Source organism: Corvus brachyrhynchos, unplaced genomic scaffold (genome assembly GCF_000691975.1).
Source record: "Corvus brachyrhynchos isolate BGI_N302 unplaced genomic scaffold, ASM69197v1 scaffold220, whole genome shotgun sequence".
NCBI classification, from domain to species: domain Eukaryota; kingdom Metazoa; phylum Chordata; class Aves; order Passeriformes; family Corvidae; genus Corvus; species Corvus brachyrhynchos.
Genome location: NW_008236209.1, coordinates 4,713,649 through 4,732,682, shown reverse-complemented (window position 1 = coordinate 4,732,682; position 19,034 = coordinate 4,713,649). Strand labels below are relative to the sequence as shown.

General features: G+C 44.0%; 1 protein-coding gene across 1 annotated transcript in view; it reads right to left on the bottom strand.

The window, feature by feature from the left end:
* Positions 1-19,034, bottom strand: part of HDX (highly divergent homeobox) — a 37,692-nt gene that overhangs the window by 11,797 nt on the left and 6,861 nt on the right. Inside the window, 4 exon segments of the mRNA XM_008641526.2 lie at positions 1,879-2,086; positions 5,557-5,703; positions 14,743-14,796; positions 18,762-19,034. The exon segment at positions 18,762-19,034 is cut by the window's right edge and continues 11 nt beyond it. Coding sequence (XP_008639748.1) covers positions 1,879-2,086; positions 5,557-5,703; positions 14,743-14,796; positions 18,762-19,034 — 682 coding nt within the window.

Sequence of the window (19,034 nt, the reverse complement as noted above, 5' to 3'; positions counted from 1 at the left end):
AGCCCCACTGGCCTCCACTTACACAGTGTGGAGTTAATTAACACACAATTAAAAAAGGCGAGGCAGTAGGAGAGCTTTAATGCTCCATTTCACATCCCAGCACAGGTTAGTTTTTTATATTCACACACTACATTTTAAAAGCAGGAGCCATCAACACTGTCACTCTAATTAGGTGACCAGAAGTTGCTTTTGTCTGTCTTTCAGAGTGGCTTTTTGCTGTTGTTGTTTCAGTTTTTTAATAAATTAATAAAATTAATAAAAATAAATTAATAAAAAATAAAAAGTTGCAGTTCTCAAACATTAGAACAATTCCCTATCTGTGCCTGAACATAACCCGTGAGTATTGGGAGAAATATTTTCCAGGAAGTTCAAAACCAGCTGAGCTGCAGCAGTGAAACCTCCTCCTTTGAACTGGAGAAATGAATAGAAATAATTGTTGTGGGAGAATAAAGGAATGGAAGTGGGATTCCTGGATGCTGTGGAAATCCTGTCGTTTCCTTGCACTTCCTTAGGCTTTGACACTAATAATGCACCCAAGTGTTCAGCCTCACCTTGCTTGATGAAAGCCTTGCTCAATGAACATTGAGTTATTCCTCACTTGAACTACAGACACTTCAGACTCTTCCCTGTCACCATTTTCTTTCAAGCAGATCTGACTTAAATCAGCTCCTTCCACACCTCAGGCAAATCAAGGACTCTGAGATCCCTCATCTCACTTGGCTTTCAATCACTTGACCCTTTTCTTTATCATCTTATTCCCTCTACAGTCGAATATGACAAAGCTCTCCCAGACTCATTCCCAGCCGCTCTCCGTTCCCCTGCCTCTTCCCTTTAAATTGTTCTGATGAAATGACAGGATCAAGCCTGGCACACTGAGCTGCAGCAGCAGCAGGCCCGAGGTCAGACTTTCTTCTAGCTTGGAGAGCAAAGGCTTCATTGATCTCCTCTAAGCAGAAGCACTGGGAGCAATTAGTGAGTGGGGGATGTGCCGGGCTCACGGACAGGAGGGGCAGGGAGACATCGATCCCATGTGCTCCTGGGAGGGAAAAGGGAATTAAGTTGAAGGCACTTCTCACTCCAGATCCTGCAGATTACTGAGGACACCCCCCGTGTATGCAGTTCCAAGGCACCTGAGCTGTCCCCTGCTCCTGGCTTTGATCTGCTGGGCTGTGTTTGCCTGTCAGAGAGAGCAGCAGGAGGCCTGGGCAGCTCCGTGTTCCAGCCTGAGCTGAGGGGTTCCCTGCCAGGAGAACTGGGAATGCACAGCCCTGCTCCAGCACAGCAGCAGCTCCACCCCCACCAGTGCCTGGGGTGATCAGGATCACAGGGATGGAACCATGGAATCACAGCACAGGTGGGGGTGGCAGGGACCTTGAAGCTCATCCCATTCCACCCCTGCCAAGGCAGGGACACCTTCCACAGACCAGCTTGCTCCAAGCGCCGTCCAACCTGGCCTTGGACACTTCCAGGGATGGGTTGTCAAATGGAATGGCCATTCCAGCTGGCTGGGAAGAACTGAGCAGTTGGCAGAGAGCACTTCTTAAACCTGGCTTCTTTGGGAAGTGAGGCTTCTCCACCTGGACTGTCTGCCCAGCTCTCACTTGCACCAGCAAAATGTGAACTTGTGATTTCATTTCAGATCAATCTGGCAGAAATGGGGCTCATAGATCAAAGGTTTCTCCAATCTTTGTGTAACGAACCCAACAAAACTCAGAGACACAGAGGTAGAAGAAAGAGACCAAACAGTACCTTCAGCCCAGGCGGGGTGGAGCACTTGTGACTCTGTCAGACGTTTTTGAATGTGTACAACAGAATCCAAAGCATGCACACTGCACAAAATTGAAAATATAGGCACAGTAGTAACTGCATTCCAAATACCTTGTGAGCTTCCTTCAGATAAGCAGATTGATACTTCATCATTCCTATCATTATCATCCCCCACTTCAGTAGCAGATTCCTCTCCTGGATTAAGTGCTGATTTAGAAACAAATTCAGATTGATCAGAGAAATCAGCAGGACCTCCTCTAGGGGGTGGGACCTCAATCCCCATTAAACGATATTTCCGTCTTCGATTCCCAATCCAAGTCTTGTAAGAGAAATAAACATGAATGATATCAGAAACTATAACAAAAGCAACAGGCCCCCAACCAAGTGACATCAGCACATCTGGACCAGGGTGCAGCCAGCAGTCCAGGGAGCTGATTATTCCCCAATATTTGACCCTCCTGAGGCTGCTTCCTAAAATCCTGTGTCCAGGTTCAGCTTTCCAAGGGAAACAGGAAGGTGCACAGCAAAAGAAAAAGAAGCAATAGGCACAAGTGGCAGCAAGGGAAGCTCTGACTGGAATTGAAAATAAAAAAGAAAAAATAATGCTTTACAGTGAGGCAGAGGGACAGTTTGTCCATAGGAGCCTTGGCACCTCCTGCCTTGGAGGTACTCAACATTTTACTGGGCAACATCCTGAGAAACCTGACTTGATTCCAAAGTCAATCCTGCTCCAGATAAAGAGCAGGACTAGGTGACTTTGTAAGGTCTCTCCCCACCTAAATTATTCAACAAATTTAACATAGGATCTTTGATTCAGGTTCTCCTACTCTGCAACTTCCATAAGGGGACTGAAGCATCCAATGACCCAAACATCTCCCCTGTTCTAGGATTTCCTGCAGCACAGAGGGAACTCGCCAAGGTGACAGATCCACATCACTCCCCTTGGAGGGCAGAAAGGAACTTGGCAGAATAAAGCTCAGAGCAGCTCATCCTTCAGTCCTCTTTGGCTGGAACAGAAGGCTTTAAGAAAAGTTGTTTGCAGTGAGTGTAGAGGAACACACTGGGAACAGTCTGGGAGATGAAACAGGCCCAGGGAACATGGAAACCCAGCCATGGCGGGATGGAGACGGATGCTTTAAGTTCCTCTTATATCAATAAAACTGAGTTTCAAAGGAGAAAAAAAAAAAGAAGAAAAGACCCACATTCCAAATTGGCCAAGCGGATCTGCACACCTGGTCATTCATTTGCTGTCTCTGATGAAGAAACATCTACACCAAAAATTATTGAAGACTCAAAGTTTAACATGATGTAATAAGGATTGTCTGCAACTCTTCACCTCCTAAGGCTCTCCCTTCCCTTGTGTCACTCAGGCTTTTGACTTCTCATCTCATCTCAACTCTGCTCAACAGCCCCTGCACCCCAGACCCTTCATTCCATCAAATCAGCTCTCCACTGGCAACCAAAAATCCTTCCCAGAGCCAGGAATCCAATTCTTTAACCACCTGCTACTCCCACTCTTCTTGGGCTGGCTCTTGTCCCCCATCTACACCCCCAGAAATAGGAGCAGCAGTTCCTGGGTTTGAAAAGATGATCAGGCCATGCCAAAATGCACATCCTTTCCATGAGGCCTCTGTTCCAAATGAGTTTCCCAAGACATTAAAATATTTTATGATTTTCTTCTCTAAAGACACACTAAACATCACTCTGGCCTTATTTCAGAAATACTTGCCCTGCTCCTCTTCCCAAGGTTCTGATATATAACAGGAAAATGTTGAGTAAAAAACTTTTTGCTTATAATTGATTACTAAAGAGAAAAAGTAAAGAAATATTAACAGCAGTCCCAACTACTAAACACAGTTTCATGCTGTGCCAGCCTTGGAAATAAAACCCTTTTAAAGCTGCATCTCTAACAAGCTAAAAGATAACATGCTGAACACTATTTTTAGTAAATCATCTTTGTTGGCTGGTATTTGCTTTCCCAGCTTGCTGATTTCCCTCTTTGAAGAATGCACAACAGGTATGCAGAGAACTACCTAGATAATTTTTTGTAATACGTACAGTTTGGGGAAAAAAAATTAAAGAAAAACCCGCACACAAGCAGCCCTTTGAGATCTGGGTCTCTTTTTTCCAAGCAGTGTCTTGCCATTCTTTAAATTTTCCCATCATCTTGTGATTTTAACAAACAGTGCTAACAAAATTTAAAATTGAATCTACCTCTTCTTTAGTAAAATAGGCACTTGGGAAAGGCAGATCTTTTTACAGACTTTTCAAAGCAGAAAATCTTTCATTCAGCATACTGAGAATGTCAGAGAAGATGAACATGTTTTGATAGTGTCTCAAATTAAATGGGGAAGAGAAGGTTCCACATCCTGCATGCTCTGCTGAACAGAGAACATTCTGGAACAGCACAATGGTGAAGGCAAGAGCAGTCTGGAATTCCCACGTAGGGAATCAGCTTGGGAGCTCTATCCCTAAAACACTCTCTCCTTAAACACTTCCAGCAAGGTCTGTAAAGTGCATGGGATCATTTGTGTGTCTGTTCTGGTGCAGGTGATGCCAGAGCTTTAGGGGCCAGCCCGGTGTCTGCCCTGAGGACAGAAACATTCCAGCAGGTGGAAAGGTTTGCACAGAATTTCACAGGGTCACCCCTTGTGTGCCAGTGAGGATGCTCGCAAGGGAGCAAACCAAGGGAGCCTGGGTGTCACTGTGCTGTCCATGAGGTTGTCATGGCCAGGAGATGCTATTGGGGGAACCTTTCAGAGAGCAAAGTGAAGCCCTTGGAAAACAGGGAGCAGCTTTGTTCTCTACAGACAAAAGAGTGATTCTCTTCAGCCTCCAAAAGTACAAGTGAGTTTTTTAAATTTCATGTGTGCCCACAAAAACAAATAACCAGATTTGTGTTCAACCCTAAAAGCAGCTTTGGATCCATTTGGATGCACCAAGCCAGAGGTCTCCAGAACAGGAGAGTTCCACTAAGGGCTCCTAGCCCTGCTTCTGCAGCAGTGTCAGGAATTTAGGAAAGAGGTGGAAGGAGAGGATGAAGCCTGAAAGGAATAATCCCAATTGTCATGCCTGTCATGAGGGGAAGGAAGGCTCCTGTCTGTGTACGACTGCAAACAGTGGGGCCATTTCCAGAGGCTGGATGAGCCAAGGAGGCCCCAGAGCTGCAGGGTGATGCTGTGTGCCTGCTCATCCGGGACACAGTGGCAACTCTTCCCAGCCTCTGGAACAGATGATGTGCAGTGGTTCTTGGCAGTCAGGCTATCTCCAGCACAGCTGTGCCTCCCTCAACCACCTACAGGGACCATCAAACTGAACTGACCTGGAATTCCCCCATCACACCTCAACCTGACCTCAAGACAGTCTTGTAATTTTTTTTCCCCCATTTTGGAGCATTTTCTTTCACACAATTTCCCCTATAAGCATGAATGAGAAGTATTTTCCCTGTATCTTTAGAAAAGCCCTTTTTTGGTATGTTAATAGCAATATAAATAGTACCTTTCAGTCTTCTAGGATCTCCCTAAAAAATGTAACACTTACTTAGAATCTTACTCAAGAGAATGTCAAACAGCTCGTAGTGCTGCTTCTGCTGCTGATCAATACAACTCTTACCTGAGGGCTTTTACTAAATATAGACTGCAGAAAGAGCAGGAGAGCACTCCCCAACATGGTCATTCATTATGTAATACGTGAAATCTATTTCAAGCTTCCTCATGAAATTTTTAAAGCCTTTCATCTGTCCTATTTTTGCTCCTGTGACAAGATAAGGGAAGACTCTGGATTTCTTACCCGAACTATTTCACAGTCAACATTTAATTCTGCAGCCACAGCTTCAATTTTCTCTCTGCAGACTGAGCCCAGGCTGGTCATGCCATTGTCCCAGTATTTCTTTAGGGTAGCTAAGTCTCGGTCACTAAATTGTGTGCGGTCCTGTAACTGCAAGATAAAAAAAATACTGTTAGATTGAAAAAAAATCTGCTTATCCAGAGCATTCATGTCCAGAGGTCTCCCACACAGTAACACACACGTTGTACTGCCTCCATGGCTCTTCTTTGCTTTTAACTCTCCCTTAAGAACTTGGGGATTTTTCTAATTTCTTTTTTGTATCCAGGGCACTTCTGAGTTCCCTGGGATTTGCTGGAAAGGCAGTGGCAGCACTAACACAAGTTTAAGGCACTTCAGCTTTGTTTCAACTCCACCTGATTTTTTCTGTAATTTGTTTTATCTCATTCTATAAGGCCTTACTGAAAATAACTTTTTCCCCCTTGTGCTGTTTACTCTCTCCACCCAATTTATGCAAATTACTCCTTAAAGGCTTTTCAAGTTTCTCACCCTCCCCCCTTAAAGTTCTTTTATCTTACTGCAAACTACAACACATGCATAATTCAAAGGATTCTGACTTCCTAAAGGGAATACTTTAATGTTTATTTGGTGAGCTTGAGTTTAAATTGGTTCCACTGTTTATCTGTGAGTTCGCAAACTCTTTGTCTACACTTATCAAAATATGTGATAGTGGATCAGTGATAAAAGGAGTAACACTGAAGAAGAATTCCTAAACATCCTACCACTGTTTGAACTGGTGTGAGCACAGAGTATATTTCTCTAGTAGAGTTTCCAAGCTTTATCAAAAGCTTTTCACGCAGAATTTTATCTAAAATCTACAGTTTCTTTACATTAACCCATGTTTTTCACTTCTCCTGCTATTCCGAGTACAGAAAATCAACCACAAAGTCTGCACTGGTTACTTGTAGCCCATGTGCCACATGTGTCATTATTTCAGTAATGAATTGTGCTCATGATTTCAATAGCTGAACTCTGTGTTTGCTCATTTAAAGATCATTAAAAGTTAGAAAGAAATAATTGTAAGTGGAATAAAAGAAATTTCGCAGAACTAGGATCATTTGACAGTCTTGTACAGTTCCCAGTTCTAGCTTTTGTTAATCTTCAGAATATGGTTAATTGTTGCAATTTTCTTCTTTTAAAAATTATTATTTCTCCAAATGTTAGAAGCACCTGAGTCTCCTCAACATATGAACACAAAATAGGGGCATCAAACCTTTGTCTTCCTAAAGTAATCCCAATAAAACGATGCCGCAAATATATTCAAATATGGTCCGGTTGGACTTGTTGACCTTAGAGGTATTTTCCAACTTTAATCAATCCATGGTTAATTGAGTGCCTACCAGGGACTCAGATTTTTTCCTGGCTATCATTCCATCACCCCAGTCAGGAATTAGAGGGGCTGTTCCCATCCTGCCCATCCCACAGTTGATGGTACCAGGTCAGAGCAGGGCTGGTGAGGAGCGCCCTGGACATCCGGAGCTGCTGCGCTCCCGCCCAGCCCCGAGCAGCCCAGCACAGGAGATGCTCTTGGGCAGAATGCTCCAGGCCATGTTCATCCAGAAGGAATCCACTTGGCACAGTGAAGGCTGCTCCAGGCCGAGCCAAGTGCAGCTCCAGACCCAGGCAAAGCCAAATCCCCGGTGCCTGCTTGCCCGGAGCTGCCGGCGCTCTCACTGCATGCCTGACCTGAGCTCCTCCTTTCTCCAAGCCACGTTCAAGGAACAAAAGTACAGCCATCTCCCGGATCACTGCAGCATAGCTCCTTTTATAGCTGCTGGCAGAAGAGAGTGGGACTTGGGAAGAGCTCTGCTCTGCGGCAGCCCAGCACCGAGGAGAGGGAAGGCGGAGAGGAGTGACAGCAATGCTCAGCCTACACGGAAAAACCCTGGCCTAACCTGCATTCCTGACTGCTCAGGGCAACCTCACCTCCTAAAGAACAGTGGGTGTTCTTTAAACATAAATAACTAACAGTGGCTGCTGGTTCTGGAGCGTTCACACCGCTGCAACCCCTCGCAGTGAACTCACAGAGCTCCCTGTGATCGGTGCTCGGCAGGGACACAACACACAGCAATCCCTCACATTTAACATCCACAGCCTGAAACTCCCCTGGAACACCCTGTGGAGGCTCACCCTCCCCAGTGCAGGGCTGAAATGAGAGAAGCCCATTCACTTAAGATTTGACTCGATGATCCTGGTGGGATCCCTTCCAGCTCAGAATATTCTGTGAAATTCTGTGGAGCACCAGGAAATGTGCCTGGTGTTATGGCACAGGTAAGGGAGAAACCCTGCTCAGGCTGTCTTCTCCCACCCAGTTGGTTGGGTTGGCCAAATTAGAACAAAACCCAAAGAAAGCCCAGCTGCCACTGGAGGAAGCTCAGGTTTCTTCTTGCCACGTGGTTTTCCAGTTATTTCAGAAATGCTTCCTCTCCTGAAAGAACCCAGGGAGAGGACTTAGTAGCAGGAAAAGTGATCTGCAAGAGGATCCTGATCCTGCCTTGGACAAAAGACACCCAGTGCCTGCCTCGAGTTCCCAGAGGGGTGGTGCTCAGGAAGGTGCACAGCCTGCTCAGCTTTTACTTATTCAAAACAAGGACTTTACTAGGAAAAAGCAGAATTTAGCAAAACCACCTGGCCCTTAAAAATTTTCCTTAAAAAGCAGTGTCAGATCTTTTCCATTTTACTGCATAGATGTTAATTCTGATGACCTACTACAAACGTTTCAATAAAAATCTTATTAGATACATCACTATTCAATGGTTTTCACCTCACAGCTGCTGTGTAATTATGTTAACATAACTTGTAACTTTTCTACTTTGGAGTCTGTCTCATTTTAGCCATTTTTTTTCGCCAAGACCAGCACTGAGGAGCTCCTGTGCTCTGCCAAGTGAGCGGCTGTGGGATCTCAAGAGATCCTGAAGAATCATCATTTACACACCCTGCTCTCAATTGCTGCACCAGCATCATGGGATCAGTGTCACCCCTTAAGCTCCCTAGATGTAAATGGCACTTCAGCATGTCCAAATTTCAGCTCCAGGTTAACATGCTGTGCCATGGGCCTTATCAGCAATTTCTTAGGGAAATCACAAACTACCTTCAATTACAGGATCATCCCCTTGACATGGATTATACCCAAGTTTGACTCCTGCATTATAAACTGCTTAAAAATCACATAATGACTTTTGTCAGAAAATAAAGGATAGAAGTTCTACATTGTACATGTAACTAAGCTTCCATCAATTTAGTTAATAACCTTCTCATGCTTAGTATCATCAGAGGAAATGAGGGACCAAGAGGAAAATCTCAGAGCCCTACAAATACCATAATATTCACCATTATAGGAAAAAATATCTAAAGATAATATTGGAACGCTTCATATTTATGACAATACTTATAGGTGAAGCCAAGCCAGTAATTCAGTTCTTATTTTAACGTCATTAACTCAGCTCTGAATACAATTCTCATTTCCTCTCTTCAGATCCCCGGCTTGCTGATTCAAGGCTTGGCTTTATCCTTGACAGTGTTGGCTGTTGGCTGAATCCTTTACATTTCCCACTTCTGTTGCCCACAGTTTAAAAAGCAGGAGAGGCTTTGTCCAGCAGAATCCAGCCTATCCATTCCCAAGGAAAAGCAATCCTGGCGAGCAAATTGAATCAGCAGTTGTGCCGCGCGCAGGGTTAAACCCGGCTTATCCCCGACCTCCCAAGTGTAATAACATCATCCTTAGAAGAGATGACCCAGTTTATTAGAGACATTCCTGGCTCTTTGCCGAGCCCCTCATCCCCCCCAGTGTGCAGCAATATCTGTGGTGCAAATCCGGTGTCTATAATTGGGATGAATAATTGCACGGAGTGGAGTGTCCTTATCCTGCCTTTTCTTAGAGCCTGCTTTTTTAGATCGGGTTTTGTACATCAGTTGAAAATGTTTCAGGCCACGTGCACAAAAGCTATACACAAATTTCAGATTATTAATCAAAGACATGCTAAAAAATGGAAGAACTAGAGGTTTTATACATAACTTGCATTTATGCTGCAGCTGAGCACTGTGTGTGGTGTTTATTTCAATTGCAGTGAAATCATATGAAATCAACATTCAGTTCTGATACTTGGTGATGAAATGGGCTGAGGTAATGGTTATTTTTAGCAAACAAGCCTCTCACAACAAATTTTCCATGCCTTTGATCCCTGTCACTGCTTCTGTTATATTTTGGGAGGAATGGGAAGATCAGAAGCGCTCAAAGCATTCAAGGTATGAACAAATCCCAGATTCTTCTGTACAAGCACAGTGTTGTTTTGCCTTATTCACCTTTCCCAGTGACACCAGCATGGAGCTCTCTGAATCCTGACACTAATTAATATGTTTTCTTCAGAGGATTATCGATTCCTATCTCGAGATCTTATCTGTATGTATTAATAGCGATTTCTGAATCATTCCACTATGCCCCCCCTTTCCCATCTGCACCATTTAATATCATTCTTGCATTTCAGTTTATTATTTCTTGATTTCCCACACACAAATTCTGAAGGTCTGCATTTTCCCTTAACACACCAAGATATTTAACCTCATTAAAGTTGTGCCAGATTACACATTCCTTCAGCCTGAGGTTTTAGCTTCAGGTTTCACCAGTGCCACAAAGCTGCCCCCCTGTCAGTGATATCCCATCCTGTGCTTAGGCTGGCCACTGCTGCTCACACACAGCTGCACAAACTCAGGCACAAAGGTGGCTGAAGGCACCCTTAAACTCTTCCTCCTGACCCGCCATTAGGGCACCCACTGTTAGGTTTCTGCAACAGAGATTTTTTGCATCTTTCCACACTGGTTAGGTAAGCCTGAAGTTTGCTCTGATGGAAGCAGAACTGATAAATATTTCATAGCACCCCATTGTGAGCAGAGCTGTAAGTGCTTCAGCACTCAGCCAAAATTACAGATATTCTGTTAATATCTGTTTCTAAATCAAACTCAACTAAAAAGATGGGAAAAAAAGAGAGATATCAATGCAATGAACAGTCTAGCAAAGATATTACACTCTCATCTCACTGTGTAATTTCCAAACAAACCCTCAATCCACACAGACTGACAACTCGTCCTTCTGGACATTTTGAACTGATCTGTGAAACAGTGAATGTTCAGCCTCAAAGTAAACTGATTTTTAGATGGTAATTCTCATGATTCTTACTCGATCTATTAATGTCTTCCTCACATTGGACCAGAAAAGTTTTGCAGTTCCTGTTCAGACAGGATGCATTTCTTGTCTGCAGGTTCACAGCGGACAAAAAGCCAAGGTGATTTGTGGCACTTGGGTGCAGCACATCACGTAATAAAAAGATGACCAGACTTGTCCCCCTTTGCATTCCTTGCGGATTGCTGTGGACAAGGAGGTGCTGTTTCCAGCCAGAAGGCCATGCCGTGGATGGTATTACCATCCAATGTAGAAGTATCTTGAGATGTGTAGTAAAATATCTCACAGAAGGAGGAAACACTTTACTCAGTATTCCAAATGGCACAAAGTAGGAACAAGCACAGTGCTCCCATCCAGAGACCTCCAGCTCGGCTCACCTCTCACTGCAGACCCTGACTGTGTCACTCAGACATGCCCCCACCGACTTGACTAAACCACAGTTTTCTTCCCTCCTGGGAGAGCAGAGGAAGGTGGAGAGAACTCCCCAAGTTCCTCCTGGAATAGTTTTAAAACAAAAGGCAGAGCTGAGGTGCCCTATGACTGCAGGCAGCTTTAATCCCTGCTGGGCTGCTCTGTAAAGCTGCTCTGAGGTGTGTGCTCTCAGCTCACGCTGCTTTTCCTGCAGCAGCCACCGGTTTTCCTGAGCCTTGCAGACCCCAGGCCAAGGAGGAGCTTTCTTCAGAGTTGTACAGATGTGTCTCCCCCACACAACCCAGCTGTGTTCCCCATGCCCAGAACAGCTGGGGACAGGTCTCACACCTCTGCCCCTTCACCTGCCTGAAGTGTGACTGCACTGCTGTGACAGAGTTTTATTCAAATAGACAATGTGCAAACAGTGATACAAAAATCAAAATCTAGCACAGGAACTCTCCACCCATTTCAGGTCCTTCCTGTCCCCAAATACATCAGACTGAGAGCCCAGACACCCCAAAGTGAAGCTTAGGGCAGACAAGCCCCCTCCCTCCTCCAAAACAAAACTTCACCACTAAGGCACAGCTTACCCAGAGTCACCACCTGTGTGACAAATGTTCTCCAGAGCACACCAGTACTTTTAAAACTACCACAAACACAAGTGCTTCTGCTCAGACCTCAGATGACACAGAACTAACAAGTCTTAAATACAAGGACAAAAGTGAAGATATTTCCCCCTTTTTAATTCTCCTTAACTGGTACCTTCACTGCTATTTTTGAATCCTTGTTATCCTTCCAGCACCCTGTGAAAAACCAAAAATCAATGCATTCATAAAGGCCACTGCACATGCACCAGGAGAGAACACAGAACTCTCTCATTTCAAAAGACACTCGCATGAGTTACTGAGAGGGTGATATTTCTAGACTAATATTCATTAACAATCAGGATTACATCATCCTACAGCAGAGCTGAGCAGACAAGAAAGAGTTTCTGCAGAACTGCACGGCTTTTATTTCTCTCCTGATACAGTTGAAGGACAGGGCAAGGGAAACAAAACATCAAGGCAGAAGATTAAAAATTCAGAGCATCTAAAAGACAATCTTTTCCATTTTAACCAAAATACAAATTAGCCTTTTTCCTGTTTGAATGGCAGTAATTGCCATAATGGCAGTTCTACAACTCTATCCATTCTATTTCTGTTCCCTCACACTCTTTATTCCAAAAAATTTCACAGTTGAAATCAAAGTTTCTAGGAAGAAGGAGCTTTTTCTCCTTTGCTTGTCTTACCCTTGTGTGTACACAGCAGTTTTAGAGTGCCAGGTCCTCAACTTGTCTCCTGAAGGAGGCTGGTTCTGCACTCAGACTGGGAAAGTGCATCCACAAATCTGGACACAGATGTGTCAAACAGATTGTGTTAACCAATGGGTTTTATGCATTTTATTGATTAAAAAGACAAAGGAGCAAAGGTTTAAGGAAAAATAATTCCCTAATAGCCATCCTTAATGGTCTCTCACTGCAAGAAAGACACTGGGGGTTTGGAGCCAGAGAAGGGAACAGAGCTGGGAAGGGGCTCAGCCTGGAGCAAAGGAGGCTCAGGGGGGACCTTGTGGCTCTGCACAACTCCCTGACAGGAGGGGGCAGCCAGGGGGGTCGGGCTCTGCTCCCAGGGAACAGGGACAGGATGAGAGGGAACGGCCTCGAGCTGTGCTAGGGGAGGTTTAGGTTGGATATTGTGAAAAATTTTATCACTGAAAGGATTGTAAAGCATTGGAACAGGTGGCCCAGGGCAGGGGTAGAATCACCATGCCTGGAAGCATTCAAAAAACCTGTGGATGTGGCACTTGGGGACATGGGTTAGTGCTGACCGTGCTGGTGCTGGGCTGACGGTCAGACTTGATCTTGAAGGTCTTTTCAAACCTTAATGATTGTTTGATTAATAAACAGGCACCTCCACATCCTTGAAGGTTTAAAATTTACTCCAGAAATGTCTTCTACAGCTGGGGTCAGGTATCCAGCATGACCATGATGCCCAACAAACCTCCCAGTGCTGCAGGCAGGGGCCAACATCACCCCATTCCCAGCCCAGTGCTCCCACTGCTAACTCTGAGCTGGCTCTGGCACTTACCTGACTCCAAGAACAGCACTGAACTCTAAAAACAACCTCAGCAGCAGAATTTGTACCTACCAGGTCACACACCCGACCTGGATTACCTTGCAACTGGATACTGGCTATGGATGGTGTGGCAGAGCAGTGGGAGGGAGGGGGAAAACCTCCCCCTTTAGCTGTGAAACTCTACCCAAGGACACTCCCCAGCTCCTTCGTGAGATGCTCTAAAAGGTCATTAACTGATAGAGGGGTTGAGCCTTCCAGAAAAGAGCTGCATTTTAAAAAGCCTCCTCAAGAGAATTAGCACTTAGGAAAGAAAAAAGATGGATTGAGCACAACAGGATTTGTATAAAAGTATCAGTTCCTCTGGGAGATGCTCTTATAAAGTGCTCTCTGTATAAAAAGAAGTAAGTGATTGTACCAAACTCTGCAGAAATCGGAAGTGCTTCAGCTGAGACCTAGAAAAAGCCTGAGAGAAAACACCATTAATGTGATGGTTCTTAGATTCCTACTTATACAGGAAACAGTCCCACACTCACACCTTTTGAAGACTAAAGAGAAGAACTGAAAATAATAAAGAAAGGAAGAAGTACTGGTTACAGCAGGAGAAGGCAACGAAAGGCTCTTCCATTGCCTAGACCTCATTGCCAAAACAGCAGCCCCTGCCAGGACACTGCCAGCTCCACGGACTGGGAAATTTGGTTACCATGACAGACATTTCCCCAATTACTGCTTCTGCCAGAGCTGGAGTGAAAGAGCAGCCCCTGGAGAGCCTGGCTGTACCATCCAAGCTGAGGGTGGATTTCCATGGAAAGGAGGCAGAAGTGACATCTCTTTTAAGACAAGCTGGAAATGCTGAGTGGTAACTAAACAAAGGAGTTGGGCAGAGGGGTTTTTTCCTGATAAAAGCTGTTTCATACCCTGTGTTATAGTTTGGAGTCGTTCGTGAATTGAGGACATCAACCTGGCTAATTCTGTTGCTGTGAAATGACATTTATGTGTATAAAATTAGACTTGATCAAGTTCCTACAGCCAGCACTGACTAATTCTGTGCATGTGCAGAGAAGCTGCAGAGGGAGTTACTCTCTTAAGCATTCAGTTACCTCAATTAACAACCACTTCACTTTCAACATAAAAAACATTATTCTGAGTTCCAAACTCTCAGTCCTCATCAATTCAGATGTTATATTTGAGCTAAGAGCACCATTCCTACCTGGGCATCACCTCACACTGGATTATGACCTTGACCTGCTTTTAAAGATAGACATCAACTTCACCTCGACTGAAACACTGCACCTGCAGATAATGTTTGTATCAAAGGAAAAAGCGAAAAAACCCACACACGGTAAACAGAACTGACATTTTCAAAAATGCATTTTTAGCAACTTTTCATTGCTTCACTTGATGCATTAGATACTTAAATGGAACTGTACTTACTGCTCTTTTTCTGGAACAACCTGTAATCCAAGGCACAGTAAGGTTTCCTGAAATCTGTAAAGGGGAAGGAGGAAACAGAACAGAAAACAAGAGCAGCTTAGGTTGCTGTGAGAGCCAATACTGAGCAATTTCACAAGATTTCAGCATTGTGCATTCAACTCTGACACCCATGTCTGTAAACAGGTTAAGATTCAAAACCAAATTCACACTCACCTTTACTGCTAAGACTAAAACACTGTTTCTTTGGGTGAGGGCGAGATAACACAGTGGTGACTTGGGTGTTTCTGTACTTTTGGTAACTCAACACTTGTATTTCACAACAGCAGTTTCCCTCTCAATCTGTCCCACACGGGCAGGATGAGCAGACTGGAGTCAGACAAGGGCTGAGGACCAAGCTGCCCTCAGATCTTTTTTAATGACATCACTTTGACTTCCAGAAAAAATGCTCTCGTGTTTGTCACTGAGGTGTTCTGAAGTTAAAGATTTGAGTATCAGCAGAAAAATTAGGGATATCAGGTTGGAGAAGGAAGGGGAAGGGGTGTGAAGGCAAAGGTGAGCTGCCTCCATTCTATTGCTTCTCCATCATTCCCAGAGGTCAGACTTTATTAAATAAAAATCTCAGACTGTTTTCTCTGATCATCTCAGGTGTGTCATAGCCTGGAATATTTTAGGCTTATTTAGGATTCCACGTTCATTTTCTGCTGCAGACAAGCAATACTTGAGAGACTGAACATAGCTCCGGAGAGATTAATCACCTCAAGTCATTACCCACATGTGTGAGGAAAAAACCTGTGCACTTCTGCTGACTGAACCAAACTGCACTGAGGGTTTCTGTATTTGCAAAGTGCTCCACTGATGGCTCTTGCAGCATGAGCACAGCAAGTACAGCAGCGCTGGTACAGGTGTCTGCTGTATAAGCACATAAAACACTTTTATTCCTCAAGCTTTTAGCTGGAAGCACTTGGAGGCTACCCAAGATCAGAACCTTTCTCATTATAGCACAAGGAGGGTTGACAGGGAGCAGAAAGGAGCACCCTAAAGGTCAGCCTGCATCAGGTTTTGAGTCTAAAATATTGATTTCTTCACTGCAAACACAGATTTTAGAAATTCTGTCTAGAAAAGTTATGTCTGTTACAACCCTATATCCCACACAACAGCTTCACACCACAGACTCCTCTGTAAAGGCACCCTGAGGACCCACCCAGGTGGCTCCTCTTCACTAATTTAAAGGGTCTGCACACTGCTTCTCAGACTTAAATACCATCACGTACTGTCAGCTTCGCAATGTACGAAGAGCCTAATAAGGGGGCTGCAAAAAAAAAAAAAAAAAAAAAAGTGCTTTTCTATGGGAATAAAGCAAAATCTACAAGGCAGAGCATTAAGGGTTGCTGGGAAGACACATGCATACAGTTCAGACAGGTATGAGGCCAAAACCAGGCAAGTTCATCTCAAGAGAACTCCCTGAAAGACAACATGCATAGCACTGCTCTGAGCTGCTCTTGTGAACCAGGCACGAGGGCTGGGACTGGGAGCAAAGTCAATAAAAATATATAGATTCTCAACAGGGTTTTTGTCCCTTAGGGTCAGGGGGAAGAAACCAAGACTAAATCCCAATTCAGCCTCGAGGACAGCACAGATAACCTCTCTACTTCAACACACTCAAAGTCAAACTAAGACAAGCAAGTAGGCTGAAACATTTGTTTACTGAACCTGTTCAGGCATTAAAATTGATCACTTAATTAAATTTAGTCTTAAGTTACACTAACATGAATTTGATTAATTGAACCAGTAAGGAAGCTATAACTAATTGCTAATTAGATACCCCACCAATATATGACAGTAATTACTTCATCAAAACATGAATCACACAGTCCTGACTTGGAAGAAGCATCTGCTTGAATGTTCAACTACTCCAATAATCATTTAGCTCAGGTTTCATCTATTTTTAAATTCAAGAAGATTTCCCCAGGTTGAAGGATTTTCATCTCTGTGCTGATGGATAAATTAGCTAAACTTGGGCAATAAAACTAACATAAACTGACTACAAAAAAAACGAAGTGTCATCCTGTACATGCCTAAAAGGATTCAGACAGCACCTTAGAAAGCCTCTAATACCCAGAAGTGTCACCTCAGAGGTTCACAGGGTGCATGCTCACAGCAATAAGAGAATTAACAGCATCCGGCTCAGCTTTTCCAAGGTTTAAAATCCTGAAAGTGACAAGGGATATGACAGGAAACAGAAGCTCCCTCCACCCACATTCCCGATCCAAAGAACAAGGTATCTGAGACAGGCATGGAGGTCAGCTGGGGTACAGATGAATTCCTCACTTAGCAAAAAAAACCAGGTATGTTCTTATAACAGGGGGAAGTAAAAAAAAAACCCCAAAACAAAGTTGCAGGGATCTTACTCTGATCCATAAAACACCAAATGGACAGATAAAATATCATCGACTGTGAAACTGTTCTAGCTCTTTAAAAAGACTCAGTTCCTACCCCACAGAACCCCATAACAAAGTTATTCCAAATTTCCTTTAAAAAATATAAAACTAGAAGAAATCAATCTCTCTGAAGCTGTTTCAAGAGTGAAATAAAGCACCACAAGCACACAGCTGATGGAGGCATCAGTAATGGATTTCCCATCATGAAACTTAAGAAAAATGTCCTTAACTCAATCGTAAGCACTTTCACCAACCCCTTACTGGACTGATCTGCACATTTACAGCTTCTCTTCTGTGAAACTGGGATGGCAAAAGTAAACAGCATTTCATGAATTTTACAACCAAGAAGAAAAGTAACAGCAAACACTGACAGACTATGTGAGAGTAAAGGAGAGAACAGCTCATCTGATGTGCCATATACCCCCCCGAATTTACTCCAGAGTATCTCTGTTCATCGAACCTCTGGTTTACCCAGAAGAGCAATAATTCAGGTGAAAAGTGGCACTTACTTGAACTCAAAAGCTTTCCTTCAAATGGTCACATGAGATAGGAAGAAATCAGGAAAAAAAGAAAAGAAAAACTAAAAAAAGCTACAAAAAACCCCATGACTCACAAAGTCTTGTTCTCTATCCTGGTGAGCAAAGCACAGGAAAAGCTGATAGGGTGTCAACATGGTTTATTTTCAGGATAAATTAGAAAGGCAATAACAGGCAAATACATGCAGGTGAGACACACAGAATCACATCCTGTCAGCCTTAAAAGACTTTTATCTCAGTGTCTCCAGGCTATGTCATGCCAGATGGTGTAAAAATCCATGAAAAATACCAATTTTGATGTTTCCTGCACAAGTATCTCTCCCCTTTTAATACCAAAAACTAAAAAAATGTGTCAAGTGTTGCAGTTTCTCTTAAACAACTTTTAGTTCTTCTGCATTTAATTTCCCCTCAGTATCACTAAAGGGATTTTAGTACAAGTATGAGGAATAAAGGGATTGAATGTAAAACTGATTATTTGTATTAGATGCTGTGGGAAAGGAAGCTGAGTGTCTCCTACCATGTTAACTCCCTCACAGGGGATCTTAATCCCTGACAGAACACAGGTCCAGAGATTGCCACCTGCACAGGGGGTACAGGAATCCAAGCTGACATCAATGGGGTGAGCAAATTCACAGCACACAAATGTCAGCATGAAACCACGTCCTGTGCCATGTGTGATGTGTGTCCACAGGGGAACACCCAGGGAATGGCCATGGCATGTGCTGGAAAGCCAGAGCAGGACAACACAGGCTTGAGCGACCACCAGCTCGTAGGTATGACCGTCCTGCAGCCAAAATTTGGCCATGGAATCCATGAAATCCTCACTGATCTTCAATATATGGCTACCAGGGGCTCAGCTGGACAGGTCTGCAGTCTCCCAAACCGCACTGGGTTTGAGAGTGAATCGCCACTGAAAGGCATAAAAGGAGCACAGCCCGCAGAAAGGTGAACCTATTGCTTAATAGCTACCAACTTTGAAAGAAAACAGCATTTATCTACAACTGTGGCTTTGAAGTTTGAAGACAGAGATAAATGGATGGATTACCTGGTAATTATTTTGGTTTTGTGACAGCCTCAGTTGACTTGAAGATGTAAAATGAGGAGAAAAGGTACTTCTGGCTGCATTCGCAGTGTTATAAATCGTACTGGATGTTGTGTGCAATGAGGTCCGTGCAGGCAGGTGGAACTCTCTGCTGTGGTAGAGGAGATTGTCAGGCACATCCCTGGCACTGCCCACCTGTGCCCCACAGCTCCCACTGCGGCCCGGTCCAGCCGTGCTTTGGTTGTCCCCGCGGCCAGAGCCGCCCCCCCCACAGTA